This window comes from Danio rerio, chromosome 17 (genome assembly GCF_049306965.1).
Source record: "Danio rerio strain Tuebingen ecotype United States chromosome 17, GRCz12tu, whole genome shotgun sequence".
NCBI lineage: Eukaryota > Metazoa > Chordata > Actinopteri > Cypriniformes > Danionidae > Danio > Danio rerio.
The window spans coordinates 59,350,509-59,367,253 of record NC_133192.1 but is presented as its reverse complement, the minus strand read 5'-3'; the positions used below and the strand labels follow the sequence as shown (position 1 = coordinate 59,367,253).

Here is a 16,745-nt window from a genome sequence, read left to right as displayed (position 1 = left end):
CCACAACATGGTTTATTTGGTAAAGCATTGCCAGTAATGCTGTAAAAATCGCAAGCGCACGCTAAACGTATAATCACAATTGTGTTGTAAAACTACAGCACAGTTGTACTTGTTAATTTTAAGTGCGCTTTTAAATGTAACAGTATAACTGGGAGCTGAAACTGACAGTAACACTGTACATTTTACAGCAATATTAAGTGTACATTAGTCCACCAAATCAGTTCACTTAAAATAGTGATCAAAAGCAAAATAGTTTTTACATTACCTCAGATGTTGTGTTACCATAACAACTATGGAATGACCCCGACAAATTATTATTACAGTTGCTGTTACCATAGCAACCATAGAATGACCACAACAGATCACAATGTGGCAATTCATCCGGTGTGCAAACTCACGGTTATTGCACACTGAATCCAAAATTTTCCTCCGCAATTTTCGCATGATAGAAATTGAATTCGACCTCATCTTGTGTCAGTCGTATTGACACGCTGCCTCCGAAACTTTCAACTGTCATCAAAAAATCCAAACCAGGTTAGATTTTTTCGCTTTACACATCTGAAAAAGCCACCGTACAAGCAAAAAGGTAAACACAGAACACTGTCCTTTCAGCTACAGATAACATTATGACAAACACATCGCATATAACAAAGACAGACAGTTGAGAACCGCTATATGCTGAATTCAAAGACTAGCGCACCTCTGCCTTGCTGCTGTTTGGATGTGTGTGTGTGTGTGTCATACATTTGGCGTACTGCCCATAGACATTATAATAAAAAAGCATGGTCTGCTTTCGGCCCGTTGCTTTGACATGTCAATGCAGCTACCATCTTTTATAATGTCTACAGCAGGGATCATCAAACCTGTTCCTGGAGGGCCGGTGTCCTGCAGAGTTTAGCTCCAACCCTAATCAAACACACCTGAACAAGCTAATCAAGCTCTTACTGGGTATACTTGAAACACCCAGGCAGGTGTGTTGAGGCAAGTTGGAGCTGAATCCTGCAGGACACCAGCTCTCCAGGACCGAGATTAGTGACCCCTCTCTGTTTAGGATTCGTTTATGCATGTGAATGTGTGAACTACCACAAGGGTGAAGTATCACAATGAACCAAAACTCCAGTGATTTCCTGAAATAAACTTTGCATTTGAGGATAATCATAGCGCAGCTCTTTGTTTATGTGACCAATTTTTCGCATATGAACACGAAAAAAACGCAAACAAACATTTCAGACTTCAGTGTGCAATCACCTTCACTCTGCATCATGAGTATTTTCTAGTTTTGGGTGTACATTGGTTATTGCAGTGCATTGTGGGACTGATTGAGAGCACTTCAGAATGTCCAGCGTGGTTTTGGACACCGCTAGGAAAGGCACTTTTGTTCATGGGTGTAGGGGAAACTCTGGGATACAGCATAAGGGTCCTTACATGATGATCTTCTTTTTGAAGAGCGGACAGTCGAGGGTGAAGGTCTCGTATTCTCCACCTTCACCACAGATGTGAACGCCATACTTCTCTGACAGCTGAAACAAACACACACTCATCATCAATACATCACACACTCATCAGGGAGAAATCCTTATCACATCTCAAACACTACACAACTCAACACTAGATCACTTCTGCCGGATTTCAGCAAAACCTTCATGCTTTATATTGAAACGCTCTGAAAAACAGTAATAATAATAGACTATCAATATGTTCAGCAGTCCTAAAGAGACTAGAGAAAGCCAACAAGGGAAAATACTATATCAATATTACATCAAAGAGTACGAGTCTGCTGTGGTGATTCTACAGTTGCTATGGTAACACAACACCTACAGTAATTGATCTGTTGTGGTGATTCTACAGTTGCTATGGTAACACAACAACTACAGTAATTAATGTGTTGTGGTGATTCTACAGTTGCTATGGTAACACAACAACTATAGTAATCTATCTGTTGTGGTGATTCTACAGTTGCTATGGCAACACAACAACTGCAGTAATTAATGTGCTGTGGTGATTCTACAGTTGCTATGGTAACACAACAACTATAGTAATTGATCTGTTGTGGTTTTTCTACAGTTGCTATGGTAACACAACAACTATAGTAATCTATCTGTTGTGGTGATTCTACAGTTGCTATGGCAACACAACAACTACAGTAATTAATGTGCTGTGGTGATTCTACAGTTGCTATGGTAACACAACAACTATAGTAATTGATCTGTTGTGGTGATTCTACAGTTGCTATGGTAACAAAACATTAACAAATGTACGTATTTATTTATTTTTGGAATGAGGAATGGAGGCTGCTGTTCTCTGACCTCGTGCAGATACAGCTCCATCTCCGCCAGCGATTTTCCTAGATGTTTGTCTGGATGCAGACCTGCACAAACACAACAGCAGCAGGCTGTGAGAGATCCGTGCGAGATGCTTGAGATGTCCCTCATGCACTGCGTCTGTTAATGAGGAAGCTTCATATTCATCTCTTACACATACACAGCCTTCAATACCTCGATCTGCAGCTCAGAAACCAAAGCCGATCAAATCCCACATGATGAACAGACACATATAACTGCACGTCATTTAAAAATGCGATTAAAACTGATATGAAAACACGTGCATCAGTATGCGTGATGTGATTTACTGTTATCAGAAGATGTGATGATAGAATTATGCATGATGATCACATTGTAAAACATCTGATATATGTTATGGCAAAAGTTCATCATCACAGTGGCTCAGTATTATTGTATTATTAGCACTTTACTATTAATCTGCTTTTAGAGATATTTAACAATTATTAGAAATGTGTGTGTGTGTGATGTAGTGTTCAAACTGTGTCATTGAAGACCCATAGATTCACATGTGATCAAACGACTACTCGACAACAAGAATATTTGTGGACTGTTTTGTATTATTGTCAATGTTTCAGCCCTCACACACTCCAGTCTGTAGCATATTCATTTAAAATGCCCCAAACCTCCATTCCCTGTGAAACGCCCCAATCAATCAGGCGCTTAAACTCGAACCCCTGTTCACTTCAAACCGCAAAACAAGCCCCTTCATGACTGGCGTCCACCGCTGAAAGACACGATTTCTCCCGCCAAACCCCAGAGCTCAAAAACAGCCCAAACCACGAGCCCTGAGGGAGCGCGAGCTCTGGACGAGTGTGTGTTTTCAGAGGATCAATGAGAACGCGAGCGGCCCCATTACCCGGCCCTGGGGAACGCCGCTCATAATGAGTGCGAGAAGAGCTCTTCTTAACCCCACACAAAAGGTAACAGGGAGAACGCCATTAAAATTCAATCCCATTCAAACACCCTTTTAATTAGTCATGCCTTTTAAACTGGTTTTAATGACTGATTTCAAACTGCTAACAGCGAGACTGTTTTATAATTTGTTCATTAATGTCTTGATTTTAAATAAAAGATGAAGCGCAGCACAATTTCATATTTGATGCTGGGATTAGGGCGGCGCGATACATCGAAATGAAGTCAATATCACCATTAGTCTGATTTAATTATGGCAAATTTATGCGCTAATGGTTTTGAAGTGTGGCGTTTACTGAAGCGCATGCTGGAGTGGAGGATTTCCATTTGAGGGAAGAACAAAATTAGGACATTATAGATTTGAAGACTTCATTAATTATCTGCCCTCCAGTGAACTTTTTTCAAATATTTCCCAAGTAATGTTTAACAGAACAAGGACTTTTTTACAGTATTAATGGAGAAAGCTGTGTTTCTTTTAGTTCAGTTGCAATATTTTTTTTGTTTTAAAATGCAAAAACTGATTAGGACATGGTTATCCACAGAATAAACCGCTGTTGTCCAACGACTGCCTAATTACCCTAACTTTACCCTGATTAAGCTATTTAGGCCTTTTAATGTCACTTTAAGTTGAATACTAGTTGCAAAATAAGTATTAAAATATGATGTGCTGTCATTATGGCAAAACAAACACTTGAAAAATACACTACAGGCCACTTTATTAGGTACACCTGACTAGTAGCGGGTCGGACCACTTTTGCCTTTAGAACTGCCTTAATCCTCGGTGGCGTAGATTTAAGAAGCTACTGGAAATATTCCTCAGAGATTTTGCTCCATATTGTTATAATAGCATCACACAGTTGCTGCAGATTGTGAGCCGAGCATCCGAATGTGTCAGCAGAAATGGAGACTCATCAGAGCAGCAACGTTTCTCCAATCTTCTATTGTCCAGTTTTGGTGAGTCTGTGTGAATTGTAGCCTCAGTTTCCTGTTCTTAGCTGACAGGAGCGGCACCCGGTGTGCTCTTCTGCTGCTGTAGCCCATCCGCCTCAAGGTTGGCCGTGTTGTGTGTTCAGAGATGCTCTTCTGCAGAGCTCGGTTGTAGCGAGTGCTTATTTGAGTTACTGTTGCTGGAACCAGTCTGGCCATTCTCCTCTGACCTCTGGCCTCATCAACAAGGCATTTGCGCCCACAGAACTGCCGCTCACTGGATATTTCCTCTTTGTCTGAGCATTCTCTGTAAACCCTAGAGATGGTTGTGCGTGAAAATCCCAGTAGATCAGCAGTTTCTGAAATACTTAGAGCAGCCCGTCTGGACAACCATGCCACGTTCAAAGTCTCTTAAATCCCCTTTCTTCCTCATTCTGATGCTCAGTTTGAACTGCAGCAGATCGTCTTGACCATGTCTACATGCCTGTGAGCTGCCGTCATGTGATTGGCTGATTAGAAATGTGTGTTAAATTCATACTGAAAAGAGCTCAGTTTTAACAGCATGCATTAGTAGTGTAAACTCACAGTAAAGCAGTCTGAAAGCACATAAACGCAGCAGATCTGGACCAACAGTTTCCACGCTGGCTCAATATATTCAGCGCTTTCCAGCTGGGCTGCAGTCCCGATCTCTCATTTACATGAGCGGCACGGCGTTCATCCATCCGCACCTGTTTTACTACCTGACCTAAAGCTAATTACCTCGGCCCCTTATGGCACATTAAACACAAATAAGCCACTCCAAGCACCATTCATCTGTCGGAGCGTCCATCCTCGCTGCCCTTTAGACAAGCAGAGCCCAGAGGAGCCGAACGCCTTCAACTCATTATTATCCTATAAAACTCACGTTTAATCCAGTCAACTTCCGAGCCAGTGATCTGGCCATAAATGGATTTTCAGAAAGTTTTGCATCAGATTTCATGAGGACACAAGCTCTTACAGTACAGCCAGAGACACGAAGCTCTCTTTGGGCTGATGGATGAAGCCGGACAGCACATGACAAAGGCAGTCATTTTCAACAGTATATGAATGCAGCCTTTATGATGCAAGCTGAGACTGCATCACTCAGCGATGCGATGTCAGACACAATGCACTCAAATGGAGTGAGTGACGTCACCGTGATGGGTAGGGTTAGGTGAGCCCATTAAAAAGCATTAGATGCAGCCCAGATTGCACTGCACCAGGTCTGCAGCCAGACTACTCTCGTAATTTTTCATTCGTTAGGCTGTTTTGAGGTCTATTCTGCATCTGTAATGTCATTATTCAGAATATTGCACAGAACACACTCAAATCACTCATGTACAGGTGAAGTCAGAATCATCAGCCCTTCTGTTTACTTTTAAATGATCAAAAAACACTAGAAAAGTGTTATATATATATTGCTGACTTGTGCACTTAAATTATCCCAAAGAATTTTCGGTCCCACTTTATATTAAGTGGCCTTAACTAATATGTACTTACACAGGAATTAATAGCTTGTTACAATGTACTTATTGTGTAAATGCATGTATTTACTGTGTACTTATACTTGATTAAATACATGTATGTAATTACATCTGTGAGTAACTTTTGTAATTATATTTGTAAATACACTGTTGACCATCCCTTACACCTTAACCCCCCCTTAAACCTACCCATGCCACCAAACCTGTCCATAACCTCTATCCCAACTCAAGAGCACCACAAGTGTTCTCAAATACATTATAAACACAGTAAGTGCATTGTAGTTATTTTGTGATGTAAGTACATAGTAGTTATGCAGTGAGATCATAAATTTAACTAGTGTGTGTGTGTGTGTGTGTGTGTGTGTGTGTGTGTGTATTGGTAATGATTGGGATGCAGATCAACAGATCTTCTGACACTTTTCTGAATGATCAGCTAGAAGTCCAGTTATTATTTCTTGCTCCTACAACTGAGATCCACCACAAGACTTTAGTCAGGAAGTGTAACTATACTGAAAAGAGCAGCCTGGACATTCTTCAAACATTCTTTTACTGAGATTCACAGAACCGCTGATATAGATGTCAGACTGCAATAGCAGTAAAGCGAGTAAAGTAAATCGTCAGGCTTTCAGGATGCGTTTTCTTCCTCCTGTCTTCCAAAACAGTAATTATAATGAGTATTATTAATTAAATTACTCATTAATTGTATTTTTTAACATCTACTCCCCATCCAAACCCTAAACCCAAGCCTCACAATGTAAAAACAGTGATTATAATGAGCATTAATTATATTAATTAATTAACGTCTACCCAACCCTAATGTTACCCCTTACAGTACTAATGAGTAATATTTATTAAATGACCCATTCAATTGTATTTTATCAATGTCCACCCCTACCCCGACCCTAAACACAACCATCGCAGCTCTGTTAAAACACTAATTATTGTTGTACAGTAACTGTATTATAATATAACCTTCGCCGTATCTCTTCTACAGATTTCCCTGGGTTGGAGAATCTCTGAATGTGTTGTGTTCAGGGTAATCGTCAGCTATATCAGCGCTCATCAATGAGCCTCCAGCACGGCATCATTAAACTCTGCCTACATGCTTAACATCTGCTGGAGGTGAATGAGAACGCGCTGAAGTTTCCTCCTGACAGCTCGCCTTTAATCCCTGCCTCGGCCCGGGAAATTGGATTCATGTCGGGGAACATTTTAGCTTTAAAAGCGGATGAAGTGAGCATCGGCGCAGGAAGGTGAGCTGGTTCATCCTTTGAACAGTGTTTCTGAGCCGAAACAATAGCAGCGGTATCACCTGATCAGCGGCAGAAAGAGAAACGAGCGCACATGAGATGCTGAGATTAACAGCGATCGCAGAATTCACCTTATCTGAAATTCAACAGCTGTGTGAGGAATAATAGCAGCGGCATGAATACAATCCAGCACACACATCTCGCTGATTTAATCTGCCCCAGCGTATAAATGGAATAAAGCTGCAATTATAACCCCATCCGATGTGTATCGCGAGCGGTTAACACTGACAGGCTTATAGAAGCGCAGTATTGGACACATTAAAGCAGTGATAAAAACATTAAGCGCACTAAACTCCAGCAATCGATTCAGGTTTATGATTGCATACGTATGAAGCTTTATAGAAGATCTCATAATGAACAATGAAGGCTCATGGTGGTGAATGATGCTGTGATTGGGAGTCTTTACTGTTACAGTTAACTGCAGCACATCTGCTTTATTGATATCGGCCCTGTTAGCATCAGAAATGATTCCAGTGCAACAGGATAAGAGCTCCTGGAGGGATTTTGTGCTCAAGTGTCACATTTAAAGATTCTTGTAAGCAAGCATTTAGGTAAAAAATTGATTTTTAGAAAACGAAAAAAAATGTATATAAACACTATATATATATATATATATATATATATAATTTTTTTTTGTTTTCTGTTTTGTTATATATTCGGTCTGGTTCTCGAATCTGATATCCGTTTGATATTCTGCAATATCAGCACTCATACAGCCTCTTCACCCTTGTGTATTACTCCGCCCACACAGAGTGACAGCAGATCAATGCACTCACTACAGTCTGACAAATATTGCAGCTGCTGGACAACATCATGCATTATGGAGGCTTGTTCCGGTGAGCATGTAGTTGTTTAGATTGAGATTATGCAGTTTATTTATAAGGACAGTGCCTATTTTAAATATTCATAATTTCAGAGATTCATCGCATCAGCCTGTCATGCTGAGCAGAGCAAAGACGGTTGACGCTCCGCCACAAGATGGCGACAGAGACTGCATAATGAACCCTAATGCTGCGTTTACACCAGATGCAGAAAGCGTGTCAAGTGCGAGTGACTTACATGTTAAGTCAATTCAAACGCGCGAATAGACATCCTGCGGCACGATACGCGGAAATGGCGTGGCGCGAATGACGTGAATTGCGCGAATGGTGTGGCACATATGGCGCGATATGTGCGAATGGCGCGGCACAAATTGAGCGTTTTGTGCATTTTGTGTGAATCGCTCGAGTTTGAAAGTCTGAACTTCAGTGGACATTCGCGTGCCGTTAACCAATCAGTGTGGGGGCGGGATTGTGACGTGCACCTGTTGTTAGTGTCACGGGGGAAATCCTCTTGCTGACACCAACAACAGTTCATCAAACTGGGCTTGGCTCAGTCTAAAGCACCGCTGAAAGCCTCCATCATCCTGGTTCAGTTTCTGGAGGAGCTGATGAACTCAGAGCTGCTGCACCTCTGAAAGGATGTAGTGGACTCAGACACGGCCCTAAACGTATCGACGCTGTTTTCAGCCTTCATAAAGCACATAAACACTGTTATTTTCTCAATATAATCCATGTTAGCCATTTAGCTATGAAGCTAGAGTCACCGGGCAGACAGAAGCCCTGTCCACCACACGAGTCCGTGTCTGTTCTGAAGTGGATTTGACGCACGAATGAAGCGAGTAAACTCGAATGTTCACGCGGATATTTACATGCGAATAGAAACTCTGCGTAATTTCAAACTACAGCTCATCAAATCATTATAGAACAGGTAAGAGATGCTCTAAGTCGATCTCTCTCTGTTGTATGTAGTAGGGCTGTATTTACACCACAGTAATCTGCCTGCTGTTTTGGGGTTAATTATTGTGATCTCCTGACTGCAACAGAGAAATACTGGGAAATCTCTGTAGACTGATGCGTTTCATGTTGTTCAGCCTTATAATCTTAAACTGCCATAGGGTTGTATATCGTCACTGGTGAGACTCAGAGTCTCGAGTCAACGCCTCCCAGCAGTGCCGATATGACTTCCGTGTTTACCGGCTACGATTACACTTATTTTCTCCTTGTTTATTTTTATTGACTGTGGGTACTGTATATTACCTCCGGACAATAAATCACTTGCAATTGGATTCATCTGTTTTTCTTTTCTTAAGAATGTGTGACATACATACATACATTATTACAACACACATTTTAATTATTAATAATATTTGCCCATTAATTGTATTTTTTAAGCCAAAAACTGTAATTTTAATGAAAAATTATTTATATTTTGTATTAAATCACCCATTTTATTATTTGTATGTTAAATTTATATTTTATTTATGCTTTTAGTATTATTTATTGATCATTTTATTAGTAATAAACTACCCATTAATTGTATTATTTATTTATTTTAATCATTATTTTATGCATGGTTTGAGATTAAGATGATTGTGCAGGTAGAAGAAACGACACTTCACAGTTTTCAGCTGAAGCTCATCTTAAAGCCGTGCACAGGTAATCATTATTACTGGTTATAATTATTGTTTCCTCTTTTATAGTATTTCAAGCAGCTACTGGCAGTGAAAGATGCAGACGAGCATTAAAACGCCAACAAGAGGCTTCAAAGTAAATTCAGGATAAAACGTTGAAGAGGCACTTCTGAAAAATAAATAAATAATAATGAGGAAATCTGTCAAAGCTGCCAGAACATCGGCACTGCGCCACACTTTCATTTCTAACACTACTGCAGTCCATGCTATTGGCATCACAATGTTTAACAACAGCTTTTCAGCATCTCAAAACATGAACACTTCACCTCTAGCCACCTAATTAAGTCAATTACTTAAAAAAAAAAATATATATATATATATATATATATAAAAAATAATATGTATACTGGGGCGGCATGGTATCTCAGTGGTTAGCACTGTGGCCTCACAGCAAGAAGGTCTCTGGTTCGAGTCTCGGCTGGGTCAGTTAGCGTTTCTGTGTGGAGTTTGCATGTTCTCCCCGTGTTGGTGTGGGTTTCCTCCGGGTGCTCCGGTTTCCCCCACAGTCCAAACACATGCGCTATAGGGGAACTGATCAACTACACTTCAACTTCAGACTGATGATTTGTGATAAAAAAGCAGATTATCAAGATTATCAAGAAACCCACATGTTGAGGAAAGGGTCGTGCGCTGTTAAATAATGAGAATATAACGCCGAGCATCTGAAGTGGAAAAGTTCATGCCGGCAGAGTTTGTATAATTGTGGGAAATAAATTCATAAAGCTGCAATAAAATGGAAAGCGGCGACACTGCGAACAGACCTTTCCACTTCACACATGCCAATTTATAGCGGAGCTGTCATCCAATTAACTGCGGGAACAGCAGCCGTCTCACCCACACAAATCAACCAATTAACTAATTACAGGAGGATCTGACGCCGCCGTGTTTACCAGACAATTACTTCAGCTCGGCTGCGCAGAGGTGGAGACGAGAGAGAAGTTCTGCTCCGCTTTCTGACACGATTACGACTTCAGATTTTCCTGCAAAACAAGCTTTACTTACTGTGAGTTTGTGTCCTGTTTCTAGAGCAAATATCTAAACACTTAAATCAAGACGCATCTTCTAGACAAGCCTGTTTTCAGGAATATTGAGTCAAAATGAAGTGAGTTCCTCCTCAAGACAAGCTGAATAATCTACAAATGGGGCACGCTAAATAATCTTATTTTCCCTTTTGACATTAGATTATTCTGCTTCCCCCATTGGCAGATTATTTTAGCTTGTTTTAAGGACAAACTCACTTCAGTTTGACTTATTATTTCTAAAAACAACACAATGGGCTCTATCTATTTAGTGATTTTGGGGCTCTAAGCAATTCCAACCACAGGCCCAAAAGTTTTAAAATGCACCTTTTGTATTTTTTTTAATATTTTTTGCAGTTTATTCATAAATCATTCGATCTCCTTTTCTACATTTTATTGTATAATGCAAAATAATAACATGTAAAACACCCTGTAAAACTTGTGAAACTTTTTGTTTTCTTAAGATGAATACACAGCTAAACATAATTAATGAACTACTTCGTGTTTAAAACTAAATCTTCACTGATTTGACAGCTAGACTGCTCCAAGATTGAAGGAGGGGGACACATTTGCGCATATGTAATCATTTTTAGACCCTCGCTGTACAAATTATGATAGAAAACAACGTTATAAATAATTAATAGGTATCATTTATACTTCTAGGTATTTATTTGGGGGCCCTCAGATTTCCAGGGGCCCTAAGCAGACGCTTACCTTGCTTATTGGTTAAATCACACACCCGGTGCAATAAGGGCGAGACGTGTTTGCTGTGATGTGTTGCTATTTTCAAACCAGCACAGCAGTAATTTTGGAGATTAGAGCTGAACTTAGATAAAGTATTGGAGAAATCTGTGTTTAACAAAGGAGATGAAACATGTGGGCTGATGGATGTGTTCAGTGGAGTGAGTGTCCACCGTTTCCTCACTCCACCAAAGTAAAGGAGTAAAAGTAAAGAGAAAGTAAAGAGGCTGAATGGAGGAGGCTCGTTCTTTATCCTGGCGCTGCAGATGCTCTGTTTAGCTGTGCTCTCGCTAGTGAAGCGTTCAGCTTTTACTCTTACAGAGTCGCCATGTAAATAGCAAATGCACCATGGAGCGACACAACTGACTCTTAAAGGGAATGAGAGACGAGACTCTGATGCAGGTTCTGCTCAAAACACAGCCAGAACTCATGAAGAGGATCAGCACAGCCCTGTTAGAGCATGCGCTGGGGGTGAAGAGTGAATTTATCTGTCCTTAAAACAGCAGAAGTGCATTCAGACAGGCTCTTAACGCTTTGTGCCGTTTGCTTTGTGCTTAGATCATTAAAATAGAGCCCACTACGTTGTGCTTGTCTAGAAAATGCTTCTTGATTTAAGAATTTTTAGATATTTGGACTAGAAACAAGACAAAAAATCAAATAAATAATAATTATCAGGTTAATAATAATTCATTTACATTAACAGCACGGTTTAATTTCAAGTTACGAATGAATGCCAGTTAGCAACAAATAATAGCTCAACATAGCTGACAGGATTCATTAGATGAGGGATAATTGATGTTGATTTTATTTATTTTTTAATAACGTGATGTGCTTTATTTTGTTAGAACTCAACAAACTGCTCGTTCAGTTATTCCTTATTTGACTGATGAATCTGATTAAAAGTTTTCAGGATGAAGCTTTGATGTGATTTGTGACATAACTGAAATCATTCAGCGTAGTGATATGGAGCTGCAATGCGCTCTAAACCTGCCGGAACTACTTTAGCTGAAAACAATTAGAATGCTCGTCGGCCAATCAGAATCAAGCATTCCACAGACTCATCGTACAACATGAATTATTCTATATAAGGGTGAGGCAGTGGCGCAGTAGGTAGTGCTGTCGCCTCACAGCACTCAGGTCGCTGGTTCGAGCCTCAGCTCAGTTGGTGTTTCTGTGTGGAGTTTGCATGTTCTCCCAGCATTCGCGTGGATTTGCTCCGGGTGCTCTGGTTTCCCCCACAGTCCAAACACATGTGGTACAGGTGAATTGGGTAGGCTAAATTGTCCGTAGTGTGTGAGAGTGTGTGTGTGAAAATGTGTGTGGATGTTTCCCAGAGATGGGTTGCGGCTAGAAGGGCATCCACTACGTAAAAACGTGCTGGATAAGTTGGCGGTTCATACCCCGGATAATTAAAGGGACTAAGCCGACAAGAAAATGAATGAATCAATATTCAATATTCTATATAAGTAGCTTTATCAAAAAGTAACGCGCTGCACATGTGTGCCTCACTGTAAAGTCGACCATATTTATAATTTACCCCTTTATTTATCTGTAAAAATGACATTGCTTCATGACACAATGCATTAATGCTAATGAATCAAACCTTACAGTACAGAGCTTAAATCATATAGTGAGTAAACTCTGAGTAATTATGCTGGGTTTGTTCATTTATTTTACAGCACAGGTGATAAAGAGCACACAGTGAGTCTTGTTTTGTGCTTCTTCCGGAGGCGAGTAAATAAATGTGCTTCATTTCTGTAAATCAGCTCAATCTGTCTGATGTCAACATCGATTCAAAACTAACAAGGACCAGTTCATCAGCCTCCTAACTCAATCCTCATGCACACACCGCTGCCAGTAAAACAGAGATGCTGAAGTCTTCCTGCAGTCGGGTGTAAATGTTATTTTTATCCCACAGTCGTAATGTGAGGCCAGAGCATGTGGCGTCGTGACCCCTGACAGCACTTATTTCCACCTGTAGTGTGTGTGTGTGTGTGTTCAGCACACCTCCGCCACCCCTATACACACCCACGACCCGCCAAACACATGAAAACTGCAATTACTGGCGGCCCGCGGCGGGAGAGGCCATCCCAACCCGCTCTTTTCTAATTACCGCCGCCAGAGGCCAGGTGAAAAGCCAGCCCTGATAACATCTTCCCCTCCTACCTGTAGCCAAGCAGAAAACACACACACACACACACCTCACCTAATTACGCTCTCGCAGACATGTGGGGAATTTGCTTTTAGAGGATGATTTGTCAAGAGCTGGCGCTGCTGCAGGGGTGTGGGGGAAGTTGTGCCACTCATGGCTTATTTGGCCAGGCGTTCGTATTTAAACATTCCTTTGAAACACACACACACACACACACACACACACACACACACACACACACACACACACACACTATATATATCATTTTAGCGTTGATAATGCAATGTGTGAACAGGCCTGTCATGATAAGGTATTTTGGGTGAGGCAGTGGCGCAGTAGGTAGTGCTGCCGCCTCACAGCAAGAAGGTTGCTAGTTTCAGTCTCGGCTGGGTCAGCTGGCGTTTCTGTGTGGAGTTTGCATGTTCTCCCTGCATTTGCATGGATTTCCCCCACAGTCCAAACACATGCGGTTCAGGTGAATTGGGTAGGCTAAATTGTCCGTAGTGTATGACTGTGAATGAGTGTGTGTGGATGTTTCCCAGTGATGGGTTGCAGCTGGAAGGGCATCCGCTGCATAAAAAAGTGCAGTATGCATAAGTTGGCGGTTCATTCTGCTGTGGCGACCCAAGATTAATCAAGCGACTAAGATGAGAGGAAAATGACAACAGCCAATCAGTGCCAGCATATCTGCATATTAGGGTGACACTCACTCATAATGTTTTAAAGATTAAATGTTGGACAGTTGATTAGTCTGAATTAGAGGTAATTCGATCTGCAAAATATATTTAACCTGTTTATTTTAATATCATTACATAAATAAATGTTTGTTTTAAAAACACAGCAAATAAAACTGCATTTTTCAAGGGAACTGTTATATCATAAAGAAATATCAGCATCGCAATACTCAACAACAGAAGCACGTATTTTTCCAGTATCATGCACTTTAAGCATTCTGAATTATGAGGACACAAGACATGTGCTCAAAAACCATCTGGGTCATACTAATGTCATGATTAAACTGTGTGTTCTTGAAAACCACACACACACACACACACACACACACACACACACACACACACACACACACATACACACACACACACACACACACACACACACACACACACACAGGTCTAAACAAATAAATAAATAAACAACATTCAGTCTCCTGCAGCTGGTGTGAAGGGTTTAAAACACACACTGCTGTTCACACACTGAATTATCTGCTTAAAAACACATTTAGAAGAGCGCTGATAAGACACGGGATGGGATTTGGAATAAAAATAGGGGATTTTGATGGAGAGGAAAAAAAAGAAACAAGAAGTAATCCCAATCCATCTGAAAGCCCTCAAATAATAAAAGGGGACGGAAGATTTACTGCGCACATTTACATTCTAATCATTCAAGCTTTAAAGCGGAATATAAACATTACAAGCACAGGAGAGGCTGAGAAATGGCCTTCTCCAGATCACTGCGAGAACCAACGCGAGAAGAATAGATATATTACTGAATAAATAAATACGCAAAATTGTGCATTTATTTATTCACCCCTGAACGGCTCGTAGCAGCATCGTACACAATCAGATCACTAAAATACACCTTTCAGATGCTGTTAGGGTATACATTTGAATAAATCGCCAGTACTGCCACAGTTTGGGCCTATCGTTTTCTGACAGTGTATCATTATGCTAGAGTGATGTTACGGAGATGATGTGGTGATGCTACCGATGTCAAGATAATAATATAATGATGTTACACTGATATTGAGGTAATGATATGGTAATGTTACTATGATGTTACACCAATGTTGAGGTAATAATATGGTAATGTTACACCAATGTTGAGGTAATGATATGATAATGTTACACCAATGTTGAGGTAATGATATGGTAATGTTACACCAATGTTGAGGTAATGATATGGTAATGTTACACTGATGTTACACTGATATTAATGTAATGATATGGTAATGTTACAATGATGTTACACCAATGTTGAGGTAATGATATGATAATGTTACAATGATCTTACACTGATATTAAGGTAATGATATGGTAATATTACAATGATGTTGCACCAATGTTGAGGTAATGATATGGTAATGTTACACCAATGTTGAGGTAATGATATGATAATGTTACACCAATGTTGAGGTAATTATATGATAATGTTACACCAATGTTGAGGTAATGATATGGTAATGTTACACCAATGTTGAGGTAATTATATGATGTTACACCAATGTTGAGGTAATGATATGATAATGTTACACCAATGTTGAGGTAATGATATGATAATGTTACAATGATCTTACACTGATATTAAGGTAATGATATGGTAATATTACAATGATGTTGCACCAATGTTGAGGTAATGATATGGTAATGTTACACCAATGTTGAGGTAATGATATGATAATGTTACAATGATGTTACACTGATATTAAGGTAATGATATGGTAATATTACAATGATGTTGCACCAATGTTGAGGTAATGATATGATAATGTTACACCAATGTTGAGGTAATGATATGATAATGTTACAATGATCTTACACTGATATTAAGGTAATGATATGGTAATATTACAATGATGTTGCACCAATGTTGAGGTAATGATATGGTAATGTTACACCAATGTTGAGGTAATGATATGATAATGTTACAATGATGTTACACTGATATTAAGGTAATGATATGGTAATGTTACACCAATGTTGAGGTAATGATATGATAATGTTACAATGATGTTACACCAATGTTGAGGTAATGATATGGTAATGTTACACCAATGTTGAGGTAATGATACGGTAAGGTTACACTGATGTTACACTGATATTAATGTAATGATATGGTAATGTTACAATGATGTTGCACCAATGTTGAGGTAATGATATGGTAATGTTACACCAATGTTGAGGTAATGATATGGTAATGTTACACCAATGTTGAGGTAATGATATGGTAATGTTACACCAATGTTGAGGTAATGATATGGTAATGTTACACCAATGTTGAGGTAATGATACGGTAAGGTTACACTGATGTTACACTGATATTAATGTAATGATATGGTAATGTTACACTGATGTTACACTGATATTAAGGTAATGATATGGTAATGTTACACCAATGTTGAGGTAATGATACGGTAAGGTTACACTGATGTTACACTGATATTAAGGTAATGATATGGTAATGTTACAATGATGTTGCACCAATGTTGAGGTAATGATATGGTAATGTTACAATGATGTTACACCAATGTTGGGGTAATTATAAAGCAATGAAATGGTGATGTTTCATCAATGTTACGTTAATGAAATGG

General features: G+C 39.7%; 1 protein-coding gene across 7 annotated transcripts in view; it reads right to left on the bottom strand.

Moving 5' to 3' along the window:
- Positions 1-16,745, bottom strand: part of dph6 (diphthamine biosynthesis 6) — a 75,462-nt gene that overhangs the window by 46,060 nt on the left and 12,657 nt on the right. For 6 of the 7 annotated variants that reach the window (XM_073927212.1, XM_073927214.1, XM_073927213.1 and 3 more), the window contains 2 exons: positions 2,307-2,368; positions 1,426-1,520 (listed from right to left, as the gene is read on the bottom strand). In XM_073927212.1, the coding sequence (XP_073783313.1) occupies positions 1,426-1,520; positions 2,307-2,368 (157 nt within the window). The remainder of the gene's footprint in view (positions 1-1,425; positions 1,521-2,306; positions 2,369-16,745) is intronic. The other variant, XM_073927216.1, reaches the window with a different exon arrangement.